The following is a 13,622-nucleotide window of genomic DNA, read 5'->3' on the forward strand; positions in this document are numbered from 1 at the left end:
TCCTTGAGATGTTCTGTTACACTATTATTTTTCTTTAAAGTTTTTTGCACCTAGAAGACGGACAGCAGCAGAAGCAAATTTCTTCAGATGATTGTTAGTCTTGGCAAAAACCTGGAGAAAGTTAATGTGTAGAGCATATTGTTCATATACATAAAATGTCATTCTTAGTCAAGATTACCAATTATGGTGAATTGTTGTAGTTGTTTTTATTGTTGTTGTTATTTGTATCCTGCTCTTTTCCCAAAACTAGGACCCAGAGCAGCTCACAATATTAAAAGAACAGTACAATTGAAACATATAAAAGTGATACATTAATATAGAATTAAATTTTTACAATGTTAAAATAGATTGCTTGATAAAAGTGCTTGAAATGCTTTAAAACAATACAACACGCCAGCCTGTTCTTTAAAAACTTTGTTTTAAAAGCCTGTCTGCATAAGAAGGTTTTAACCTGCCAGCAGAATTTCAAAATTCAAAGATTAAGCTAATTTTTAAATTAAATTAAATGTAGTTTTATAATATACTTGCTTGGAAATTAATTATCAGTCTTACTGTTTCACAAGGTAATTCTTGAAGGATTTCTTAGTGGAAGGAACTGTATGAGTTCCTTATGTACTTTTGAAATAAATACTGATGGTTCTTCTTTGTGGTCTCTGAGTCTCACACAACTGGGTCTTCTGCGTGCACAGATCCCTTCGTGGAGCATTCCAGAGCTGAGTAGCTTTTTGGCAGTAATCCTGTCCTCAGGCAGCAGCAATTAGCTACTCCTCTCAGTTCCTTTTCATCCATCAGGCAGTCAACTTCAGTACTTCAGACTTTGTGTAGTTTCTCTTTTGTGTTATTTTTTCAGTCTTTTCCTTCATCAACACTTTCGATATTGCATGGTCTCCAGGATCTTGTTCAAATGTTACACCTTATGTGATGGGAAAATATCTCACACAGACAGTCATGCCAGTTGCCTTTTTTTGCCTTGGAAAAGACCATTTGATAAATTTGTGCCCTGTCTGCCAAGGTTTCACTAACCAGGCCTTGAAGAACAAGGCCTCTCGACTCCGGGTTAATCTCTGGAAGCAGTTGTTGAAGGAGACTGAAGACCTGGCCGAAAATTGATCTCTTCATACCACTTCAACATCCATCTGTAAGTAATGTTAGATTTCATTGGTACTGGGAGATCCTTTCTACATCCTTCATGGATGAACCCCAATAATCTGCCTCAATGCTGTCACCCTCCTCTCAGGAAGGGCCACAGGTTCTGTCCACGCCAGTGACTTTGGGCCAGTCAATACAGTTACCGCAGAAGTCCAGTAAAGGAAATTAACAATCAACAACCAATCAAAGAAGACCAAGAAAGCCAACAAACCAGCTCTGGAACACTTAGTCCTTCAGTCTGCATCAGTACTGGTACTGGTACCAAGCCATGGCTTGAGTTTATCTAGCCCCTCCTCCCTACTGAAAATGGTAGAGGGTGCACACACCAACCACCAGATGATCCAAGAGGTTCTTAGGAGGCATACTAATTCAGTGTAACAGGTGCAGGAGGTGGAATCCCTACAACAATAACAGATTCTAGCATACCAGCTTCCTCATTTGTCACTTTTCCTACAAACTCCACCCCATATCAGAGGTCATTATGGAATCCAGTGGGTTCTACCTCTGATCCTAGATCTTCCAACACCAGGTTGACCCTACAATGGGCCCAACCTGGTGGGTCCCACCCAGAGGATCATTAATCCTGGTTTTGCTGTTGCTCCCATCATCAGAAATCTCAGTTCGAGTTTCAGCATTCCTGACCCCTTTATAAAGACATCTCGATCCCAAGTGGATTGATCCCTATCTTGGCAGTCACACTTCTGAACATGATCTTGACCATTGACTCCCGAGGTGGGCAGTACCCCCACACACACCGGTGGCAGTGGAAAAATCCAGAGGAGTGGTGAGGGGAAAAGGGGGTGGCAGGTGGACTGTGAGGAGAAAGGGGGGGTGCCAGGGCCTTCCGACTCAAAGTATCAGTTAAAGTTTTGGTGTGCAGGAGGAATCCAGAGATTCCTCCTCCCCTTAACTCCTGAAGCAGAAGGCTATAGTTAGAATAGGAGACAGCAACCTCCAGTTTCATGAGTGGGGTGCAGGAGGAATCTGGGGATTCTGCTTTGGGAGTTCGAAGGACAAAGAATCCCTGAGTTCTTCTTGCATCCTACTCCTGAAGCTGGAGGCTGCTGTCTCCCATTCTAACAACAGCTTTCTGTTTTGGGAATTAAGATTAGGAAGAATCCCTGGATTCCTCTCTGCACCCTACTCCCAAAGCTGGAGGCTGCTGTCTCCCATTCTAACATTCTACTAATGTTGCAACTTAATAATTCTATATATTATTAAATGTAATTACAATAGTTTTTTGTGGGTTTTTCAGGCTATGTGGCTGTGTTCCAGAACATGGCCACATAGCCTGAAAAACCCACAAAAAACTATGGATGCCAGCCATGAAAGCCTTTGACTTCGTAATGACAATAGTTGTGACATTAACAACTCTTAAACTACTTCTTTATCCTCCTAACTCCTGAAGCTGGAGGCTGTTGTCTCCCATTCACACAAGAGACTCTTGCTGCATGGAGCTTCACATCACACCTTACCAACACCATAACTGCACGCTGCCCTCAGCCTGCTCTTTGTCACTGGACTACTGGATCTTAGTCCCAGACTCCATACGAATGGGAGTCCACCACCACACACTTTACTGTTCCAACGCAAGCATCTGCACATAAAGGGACAACATCCGTAAGACACCAGAATCGAAGATCCCTTTCAGTACCGAAGGCACCAACATCAAGAACCAGTTACTCAGCAGTCTCAGTACATATAATGCCACTGGGAACACTCAGACAGGACCAAGATCCATCTTCCCCTTCCTCCAGTGCAGGGGCAGCATTCATCAGGATGTCCACAAATGCTCAATGTCCTCCCTGACAGCTTCCACTCAAAGAATGTCAGTAAAACCACAGTGTTCCTTAGAGCACCTTGAGATGACTATCCACCACCTCTTGTACACATTAAAATGGTGCCAGTTCTGCTCATTTGCACAAGCCTTGTGCCTATCAACCACCTACTGTCAAGTGATGCCTTATTCATCTCATAGATAATGGCCATCTCCTCTTTTCAGGTCTACTTGGCAACCATAATTGCTCATCAGCCAGCATCAAATACATCAGCTACATTATTTTTCAATGCCAGCACAAAATGATTCTTTAAGGACAAACAAAGGTAGTCCCTTTCTTTGGTGCTGTCTCAGCTCATGTTTAAGCCATTCGAACCAATGGCCACTAATTATTCGATTTGAGATTTCTAAAATGAAAGACTGTTTTCCTTATGTTTTCCTCATGACAGTCATATCTTCAAAGTGAGCAGGGGAAATTTGTGCCTTGTGGTCAGACCTTCCCTACATGTTTTTTCATTGAAAAAAGGTGGTACTCTGCTTTGATCACTCCTCCCTAAGTTGATTGCCCCATTCCACCTGAAACAAGACACAGCTCTACCATCCTTCCACCATGATCCTACATCCTCACTGGAAATGACTCTGTACTGCCTAGATGTTCCTATACTTCCTCAGAGAATGCCCAAATGGGCAGTTGAATTCATTACCACACGGAGATGATATGGCAGACACCCAAGCTGTTTGTTCGTTATGGCAGCCCGAAAGCAGGCCTTCCTGTATCTTCTCAGAGACTGGCCAGATAGATAGTTGAACTCAGCAACATTCTATACCAACTGGCTAGGTTACCACAATCATTGGGACTGAGGACCCACTCTACCTGAGGAGTGTCTTCCTCAGCATGGCTACAACAGATCTCCCTACCTGAAATCTGCAGATTTGTGACCTGGTCTCAGTTGTCCACCTTCATCAGACACTACTGCCTTGATTACAGGGCCAGAGCAGATTCATGATTTGGCCAAGTGGTTTGTTATCTGTACACAACTGGCCTACCTTGCCTCCATTGTAAACTAGCTAATCACACAGTTGTGTGAGGCACAGAGACCACAGAGAAGAAAGACAGGTTGCTTACCTGTAATGGTAGTTCTTCATGTGGTCATATGTGCTCTCACACAACCCCCACTACCTCACCTCTTTTTTTGCAGTTCCTCCAACCATTGAAATGGGCATAAAAAATGAGGGGAGTATCTAATTGACACTATTTATGCTGACACCTGAGGAGGGTGGGGTTGCTGCCCAAGAGTTACTCAGCTCTGGAACATTCTGTGAATAAATCTGTGCTTGTGCAATGCCCATTTGTGTGAGGGCAGATGACCACTTGAAGAACTACTGTTACAGGTAAGTAACCTGTCCTTTTTGTGGGAGAAAGATAAGTGCTTGCTGGAAAGACTCCTGTTTGAAACTGAAGAACTGCTGCTAGTCAATAAAGTATAGATCTGTCTTCCTCAAGCTGTCGTGTCCGGATGAGTTGGACTGCAGCTCCCATCAGCTCAAGCCAGCTTGTCTGTTGATAGATTTGTGTAATGGAAATTACAATCCAACACTTCTGGAGGGTATGTACTTGGAGAAGGCTGATGGAGCCAGTACTGGGCTTGAAAGATCAGAGTTCTGAGTCACTATAAAGAAATTTCTTGTTTGAGCTGTAAATCCTAAATTTTGTTTAGTTGTAAGTATTGCACAATTCTTGTTGGGTCTAAAAGCTAGGTACGTTTTGAAACTAAATTGTATACTAAGGGGAGATTCAGACTGGCACTTCTGGAGCATAATGAAATTAAAATCACTCTATAGTGCTGGCCTGTGGGTGGAGTCATGGCATAGTGTTCACACGCTCGATGCCGTGACCCCGCCCCATGCCATTTACACAGTGCGCATCATGATGATGCCACTGTGGCGCAGCATCCACTGTGGTACCACGCCTATGGCGCCCCTTCCAGGATGCAGCTTCTTTTCATTTTCTCTGGAGGCCGCAGCATATAGTTGCTACGGCCCCAATGCGGGGCAAAAAGGGGCAGCTACATGCCACCTATCTGTATAGCCCCTGAGTGAAGCTTGCATTGACTGGATATCTTATCTAACTGTTGTCTGTGTAGCTTGTATGTAAATTACACAATATAGTAGAGATTTTTAGAAATGCAAATTGCATAAATGGTGAGGGACACATAGTGAGATTAGAGCAAGCTTGCAGGGTAAATAGATCACCTTTTTCCCTTACTATGTCCTGAAGAATATGTCTCTCCTGAGTCTGGCATTCACTTGGGGAAGAAATCCCTCATTGGAAGTAATTAATACTTTTTACATGTGCTGGCCAAATGGCCGTAATAAAGTTATTATTATTATTACTTTTTACAGCTCTGCTGCTACATTAACATATTTGCCATGCTGACATGGTATTAGGTGACACATACTGCTGCAGTGTACCATAAGAGCAAGAAGTGCCTTATTACAGTGTGGACCAGATATATTTTTATGAAATGTAAACAACAGAATGTATGAATTACAATAGTTTATGTAAGAAGAAGAAGAAAAAAATTGGACATCAGAACATGATTTAGTATGAGATCACAACTCATTCTAAATCAAAACATGGGGACATTGATGGAGCCTTTTTGCAACAACAGCAATTATTTATTACAGTCCAGAAACCCAGCAAAACAAATTACCACATATAAAATAAATTAAGCGCACAAGAAACGATTGGTCAATTCATACAGAAAGAGCTTATTCCAGACTTTAACCCCTATTACAGAAAGTTAGCTGTTTTCTCAACCTGACTGCCTCAGACAATTGATGGAACCTACTTGTATCTTGACTTCCACCACAAGTAAGCACCAAACCAATTGCCACCAGTTTGCCACCAACTCCCTATATAATTCATCACTGGTGGTATGGAAGAGCTGAATTGAGACAGATGTTTTGATAGTATCAGAATCTGTAAATGACTTATTTTTGGAGGAATCCTGGGGGGGGGAAACTCGTGTGACTTAATTTTTTCTTTCATTTTGACTGATTTTGCCACTGGTGAGAATTGTTTTATTTATCTTAAAAGGGATTTTTGCATATTTTATCATATTTTAGGACAGAATTCTGACTTCAGATGTGCAGCTTTCTAAAAATCAGAATCCCAAAGATTCACTCATGTAATTTACGATATACCTGTCTATAAGTCTGAAAATTTATGCCCAAAAATTGACCCCAAATCCCAGGTTGACTTATTTATGAGTCAGTATGGTAATGTGATAGCAGCTCTTTCAGGTTTCCTCATGCAATGGGAAAAGAGGTGTCTTTTTTTTTTTCTTTTGAGCCAAGCAGAAAGAATCCTGGGTGATAGATTACTGTTAAACAAACAGAGTCCCTTTCCTGCTCATGCTGAAGGTGTTTGGGAAATGAAGGCTGAAACCAAAGTTAAAACACTGAAGCAAAAAGCCTCAATTAGAGTCCCTTTTACTGCACACACACATACACATAGTGAAAGAACCTCCAAGTTTTACCCTTGACTTATCCACGAGTCATGGCAAAATCCATAATTTTGGCCGCAAAACCTGCCCTCAATTTATACAATAAAGTTGACTTATAGTTGAGTATATACAGGTAAAAATGAAAAGGAGGGAGTACTTAGAATCTTTTTCCAGGGCAAAACCAATGTAATCTAAATGACCTTGTGTACATTCACTTGTCTATGAACATGAAAAATATTTTCTTAGTTCAAAGTCTAGCTCAGCATCCTTTGCAAAAATGCATGCATTAAGCAGGTGCCATGTGATCCACTAGCATTCCTCTTATGAACATTCTTGTATTACATTATACAGTGGTCCTCCCACATTCACTGGAGTGGAGAAACGGCAGTATATATGTGTGTGTGTATGTATATATATTTGTTTACTTACACACACACACACACACACACAACATATGTCTCTATGAATCTCCAAATATTCACTTGCAACTCTATGATCAACATCTGCCAGAGGCTGATCATCAAATTATGCTGGAGGACCTACAAATGCCTAGAGAAGTGTTTTCTCTAGGAACTGCTAGCACATCCCTATGGCCAACTTCCAGCAGAATTGCGCTGGAGGTCTTAGCGATTACTAAAGAGAACATATTAATCAAAACTGCAAATAATCAAATCCGCAAATGTCAAACCTGTAAATGTATAGAGCCAGTTGTACTGCCATTCAGTTTTATCCCATCAGAGTGTAGACCAGTGCTTCTGTCTGATGTAGGAAACCAGCAGTTATTTTTTTCCCCAGTGTAACAGATTATTCCTATATTTGCTTCTGTTAAGTTGTAATTGTTTCTTTGTGTGTGTGTGTGTGTGTGTGTGTGTAGGGTTCAGAAGTGCTAAAATATCAGTCCATTAGGTTGAAAATGATTTGTTCTAGAACCTAAAGTATGTATTGTTTGTGAGTGGAGTTCTTTTCAGTAACGCTTTCACTCACCATTTTGGAAGACTGACAGAAAAATAATATTTTCAATATGCTGTATTTTATTTATCTACATTCTGTCATGATATACTTTGATGTAAGTTTTTAATTTTGCTGCAGCTTTCAGCTGTTCTAGTAGTTACTGTTCAGGGTCAGTATCAAGGTTAGGCACAGTAGCACAGAACAATTTCCTGTTCTCATAGTCCAGGTAACATTTGGATGAGGATTACTTTTTAGCACATTTTTCAGTAGCCAAGGACATTATTTCTAATGAGCTTTAAATTGCTGCTAGAACATCCATTGTATAAAGCTTAATGTTGTAATCCATTCCATCCTAGCAACTTCATAAAACAGTGCATCTTTTTTAAAAAGTTAAATTGTTCTTTGCTATGTAATAAGTATTATTACTATTATTTTTTAATAAATTTCCATTTTTTTCTGTTTAGTCACTATCCCTTCCTTTTTCATACTGAGTAGTATCAGTACTGACATTTTGCAGTTGTGTGTTGATAGACTTAGGATCCAACAAACTGCTACATATTTCAGTATCACACGAAATCCTGTTCTTTTTTACTTTTTAAAGATAAACATGCCAAGTTTGTTCATAATGCTTTCTTCTTTTATTTTTTGTCAGTCTAGTCTCTGCTGATTCAACTTGTGATTGCATCAGGCCTGTTATTCAAAAACTAGTAGCTTCATTTGAAATAGTGTTTTAACTTGTATTTTTAATTGCCCCCACACCTGCTAAATAGTCACTACTGTTCAGCCCCCTACTTTGTTCAGTGTTGTGTCCAGTAAGAGCAGCATGTTGAAGGCATTCTCTCCTTCCCTTTCTTTTCCCACAACAGGTAAGGGAGAGTTCAGATTGTTGGACAGCTACAGTTGTCCCTTGGTATGCGCTGAAGTTTGGTTCCAGGATCCTCCATGGATAACAAACTCCATGGGTGCTCAAGTTCCATTAAATACAATGGCACAGTAAAATGGTATCCCTTATATAAAATGGCAAAATGAAGGTTTTCTTATTGGAATTTATACATTTTAAAAATATTGTCAAACCATGGATGCTTGAAGCCTTGGGTAAAACATCCATGGATACGAAGGGCTGAGTGTACTACTGTTTATTCCAGCTGCCCCAATAAAAAGAAATAATAGAAATAGTAGATGGTTTGCTTACCACCAGCCTGATTTTGCTGGCCTTCCAAGAAAATGGAAAGCATTTCAAGGATAACATTGTGCTGTCAATATGCTATATTCCTTAAAATATAAGGACCAGAACACTGACTTCCCTATTGAACAGTTAGGCAATGGAAAGGAGGCTGTATATTGTGCTTTGTCATCACAAGCCTTAATTAGTTGTATTGGTAGCTCGGAGATGCAGAGAATGGCGCTCTAAGATGTTGACATAATTCAACAGTAACACCCCATAATAAGACAAATGATTGATAAGCCTTTGTTTACCCCTGTGTTTGGGGGATCTGCTCTTCCTGAGGGAAATAGGGACATGGGAAATTGGTGATGCTATATTCTATTTTCTGCCTGCTTGTTATCCAGCCTCTTGCCTGCCCCTCACTCTGTTCACTCAGTCTAGGATTGTTGTTATTCTCATGACAGTGTTTTCTAAAATCCTCCTACAGATATTCTCCTGCTATTTTAAGAAGGTGGTATTACTAATAATTTGTGAACTATAGGAGATCTGTTGAGGGTTGTGGCCTGAAAAGGAAGGTGATTTTTTTCTGCCCAGTTAGAAATTGACGTCTAGGAACCACACTTTTTACCCTCTTGGCATAACACTGACTCCTTTGCTTCAACTGAGGACTGCATATTTATCACTCTTTGTGAAGTAATAGAAGAAATGAGGAAGGTGTCACATGTACCATATATACTCTTCTAAAGTCTAAAAAATTATGCCCAAAAATTGACCCCAAAATCCTAGGTCAACTTATTTACAGGTCTTTCAGATTTCCCCATGTAGTTTATTTTTGTCTTGAGCTAAGCAGATAGAGTTCTTGGTGATTGATTGATTGCTGATTATTTAACAGTCCCTCTTCCACCCGCATGCTTCACTGTCTTGGGTGCAAAAGCTGAAACCCTGAAGGAACACTGATTGCTGCTTCCCTTTTGCTGCTTGCATACACACACTGAAGGAACCTCTAGGTTTTACACTCCACCTATACACGGGTCATGTCAAAATCCATAATTTTGGCTCCAAAATCTGCCCTCAACTTATACAGAGGTCACTTATAGTTGAGTATATATGGTACGTGAAACATTTCTCTTACTTAAAAGTCCTAACAAATTATAGAAAAGGGCTAAGTTCTCAACTCAGGGTTGGTAGGGAGTATTGAGAATGTTACCAAGAAAATTTAGCTGGAATTTAGTACCTGAGGCACTTTACTTCTATAATACAGTTGGCCCTTCTTATACACGGGTTTTTTATACATGGTTTGAAAATGTTCAAAAAAAGTAAAAACATCAAATATCAAACCTTGATTTTCCATTTCTTATAAGGGACACCATTTTGCTATGTCATTATATTTAATGGGACTTGAGCATACACGGATTTTGTTATACACGGGGGATCTTGGAACCAAACCCCAGCGTATAACAAAGATCCACAGTACTTGCAGTTTGATTTGGGGTATACTGTTGTTGTTGTTAGACTTCAAGTCATTTCCAACATGGTGACCCTAAGGTAAACCTGTTATGTATTTTCTTGGCATGATTTGTTCAGAGAGGGTTTTGCCATTGCCTTCCACCGAGGTTGAGAGAGTGTGACTGCTCAAAGTCACCCAGTGGGTTTATGTGGTCAAACAGAGATTCAAACACTGGTTTCCAGTATCCTAGTCCAACATCCAAACCACTAGAGTTTGCTAAATTATGTTTAAGATCAGTGGCCAGGATTGTCTGATTCTGGGAATTTAGTATCTAAACTTTTACACTTTTCTTCTTCAGTCTTTAATCCCCAAGGATTAATCCCCAAGGTACTGCTGTCCAGTTGTTTGAGACTTGTTGAGTGCCTTTAAGTCATTTTCGATTTATAGTGACCCTACCATGAGGATTTCAGAAGAAGTTGGCCATTGCCTTCCTCTGATGATGAAATGGCCCTTTTTCTTTCTTTCTTTTTAACATACACCAAGGACTTGGGCTGCCAACTGAAATCCTATTATATTTTTGGAGTATGTGGTTCTTCCCACTTTTCATATAGATGATGAAGAGGAAAAGTTAGGATCAGGTAGAATGTTTATTATAGTTCAGTTTTATTTTTGTCACTGAAATTTTTAAGATAGACTAAGATGCTCATTCAATTTATGCATTTCTTATTTGGAGAGCATGCTAATGAAACTTGTTCAGAGTATCTTTATTTTTCCCCAGTTCTCTTTTCAGTCTTACTTTTCAGGGGGCATAATTAACACATTTGATCCAAACAGAAGCATGATCCAAGCAGAAGCAGAATCCTTAATATTAAACCCAGGTCTGAGTTCTTTTTGTGTGTTTGATTGGAAAATATTGCTCATCCCAGAAATCCTGTAGCTACTGTCAAGTGAGGAAGGAATAATATTGCTACCTCTCAAAGAGTTTTCTTTGATGCTGAGTGGACCCTACACACATGCGCGCACACACACGATATTGTTCCTAAGTCCATGGCTTGATTTTCCTCACAATAATTAATGGTAGCTATAGGTTTATATGAGAGGAAGCCAAGCACACTGTTATGGTAGAAGGCCAAATCCTATTCTGTCTCCTGACTGTGCTTTCCTAGCCATTGATAATGAAATCTATTTATTTATCTTTGCCCTGGGTGCTCTTGATCTTGCTAGTGGGGATTGGATAGACCTATTTCACATGTGGAAAGCACAGTGAGGTTGAAACACAAGATCATAACATTTTTAACAATGCTTCCAAAAAGGACATGTTGATTATGCCCCCCCCCCAGTGGTTGGAAGAAGGACCCAAAGCATGAAGACACATAGTGTTCTTCCACATGGGGGAAATTCCAGGTCAGTTTGGCTTGAGGGCTAGCCAATATGAACCCTCACATATATTAACAGTGTACATGGGGTCATGTGAACATTCCTACTGTAAAATAGGATGGGATATTGGGAAGTGACTTGTGAGTTGACAGAAACTAGTTTTTCACTCAATGTGTCAACTCTGAAATTTCATTCAGTATTTTCCTAATTTCTTGTTTACCGATTGTGTAGCTTGCTCCATGAGTGAAAGTAGTCCCAAGTCAATGTTTCTGATAGGTTTGATATGATAGTGTCCTTCCCAGTGAGGCAAGCTGTTCTGCATTTCAGTAATTCTGGTGTGCTCTTTAGATTACAGTACTGTATTACTTTATTAACCAAATTCTGGTTAGCCATTCTAAGCTTTAGGAGTTTATCTTTTGATTCATGACCACCACCCAGCACAGCTGCCTTGCCTGGCTGGACTATAAGAACAGGGTTTAGAGGGAGGCCTTACCAAACAACACCCAGCAGAGAGACTGGGAATCACAGAGATCATCGGGGCTGTAGGAAGGAAGAGGATGCTGTGCTTCCTACTGCTTTGGACTTCTGCTTCCCTCAGTGAACTAGCTTTTTGCAGTACTGAAACCCTGATTAAACTTGTACTTTATTCTTGCACTGGGTATAGCGGGCAAAGGTTTGTCCTTTTGCTGGACAGAGACAAGGGTCTGTTACCTGCATTACCTCCTTGGCCTCAGAGGGAGAGAGGCAGGCCATCTCCATCAGGACTAGCCTAGATTAAGAAAGAGAGCCTCCTTCTAGTCTGTCTGCCATGGCAGGCCTCAGAAGGAGAGAAGAACTGCTGGACCTGATCCCCTTCCCCACTGCCATTCCCTTCTCCTTTTTTGTCATGTATTTTTAGATTGTAAACCTGAGGGCAGGGAACTGTCTAATGAACCATTTGTAAGCTGCTCTGAGAGCCTTTGTGGCTGAAAAGCGGGATATAATCTGCTAAACCTTAAATAGAAAGGTGCTTTATCTTTTTATTATCAGTAACATGCTTTCAAATGCCCTTGAGTTTAGGAAGGGATATAGCTTAACTAGAGTGTATGTTTTGCAGGTAAAAGGCATCCGATGCAGTTCACAATAAATGCCAGGACAGATACCTTATTTGAAACCCTTCTTGCCTAATCACCATAGATAAAGCAGTGGCCTGACTTAATATTAGACATGTTTTTATGTTCCTTTGAGTTGTTCAGCAAATCAGCCATTATCTCATGCAAAATAATTGTATTTCTGGGGTAAAGAAATATTGATGTCATAAAATAATGATCCATGCTTCTGGTTTGGTGCAAACATTTGGCTCTTAAAATGAGGTATTTCTGTTTATGTTCTATATTTAATCTGCTTTAAAACAAGCAACTTTTTGAAGAAAATATATTACCCATTATTTTCTTGCTTTGGGAACTTGCTGTTGGGCCCAGTATCCAGAAAGAAGATCAAACTTAGTGCCCATACCCTATTCTGTATATCTTCAACTTTTGTTGTAATATATTTTTGTGATTCCTTTAAAATGTAGTGATTACTGTTCTAAAATAGAAATTTAGATGTGTCATTGGATAATTTAAAGAAAGGATGAAATGAAAATGTTAGGTGACACTGTTATTTTCAATTACTTATGTCAATTTCTCTCTTCTTTATCTCTTTCTTTCCTCTCCTTACAAACAGGTAATCAGATCCTATCTCTTGGGACACTGTCAAAAGATCAAGTTTATCCAATGAAACTCAAGGGTATTTCCATCTGTTATTCTGCACTCAAATCTTCCTTGTGTGGAAATTATGTCAGCTTTGGCGTCTTCAAGTTGTATGGGGACAACCACTTTGACAATGTACTTCAGGCCTTTGTCAAAATGCTGCTCTCAGTATCCCACAGTGATTTGCTAGTAAGCAGTTATTCATCTTGGGAGTCTTTATGCAAAATATGAAATCACCACCACAGGCTTAAAATAGAGAGAAGGGTGGGGCATCTAAAACACTTCAAATACCATTCTCTTTAGTCTCAACTACCTACATTTATTCTGTATTGTTACAGTCAAAAATACAATTTATATTTCCAGGAACATAAATGATGATTATTCACTTCAAAATATTTTAACACAGAGGATATTGGCTGAATGATCATGTATGTCCATAATAACCTTTGAATGTCACTAGGATTATTTTGCTTTCTGTCTCAATTTGTGCAGCTGCCATAATTTGTGTGTATGTATA

The 13,622-nt window shown here is 39.8% G+C and overlaps 1 protein-coding gene across 2 annotated transcripts in view; it reads left to right on the forward strand.

Moving 5' to 3' along the window:
• The window catches only part of RANBP17 (RAN binding protein 17), a 253,220-nt gene that overhangs the window by 191,496 nt on the left and 48,102 nt on the right, over positions 1–13,622 (forward strand). For both annotated transcript variants that reach the window (XM_089477831.1, XM_089477830.1), the window contains exon 23: positions 13,080–13,294. In XM_089477831.1, the coding sequence (XP_089333957.1) occupies positions 13,080–13,294 (215 nt within the window). The remainder of the gene's footprint in view (positions 1–13,079; positions 13,295–13,622) is intronic.

Source organism: Sceloporus occidentalis, unplaced genomic scaffold (assembly GCF_023333645.1).
Source record: "Sceloporus occidentalis isolate IW3139 unplaced genomic scaffold, rSceOcc1.0.p SCAF_12, whole genome shotgun sequence".
In the NCBI taxonomy this organism is placed as follows: domain Eukaryota; kingdom Metazoa; phylum Chordata; class Lepidosauria; order Squamata; family Phrynosomatidae; genus Sceloporus; species Sceloporus occidentalis.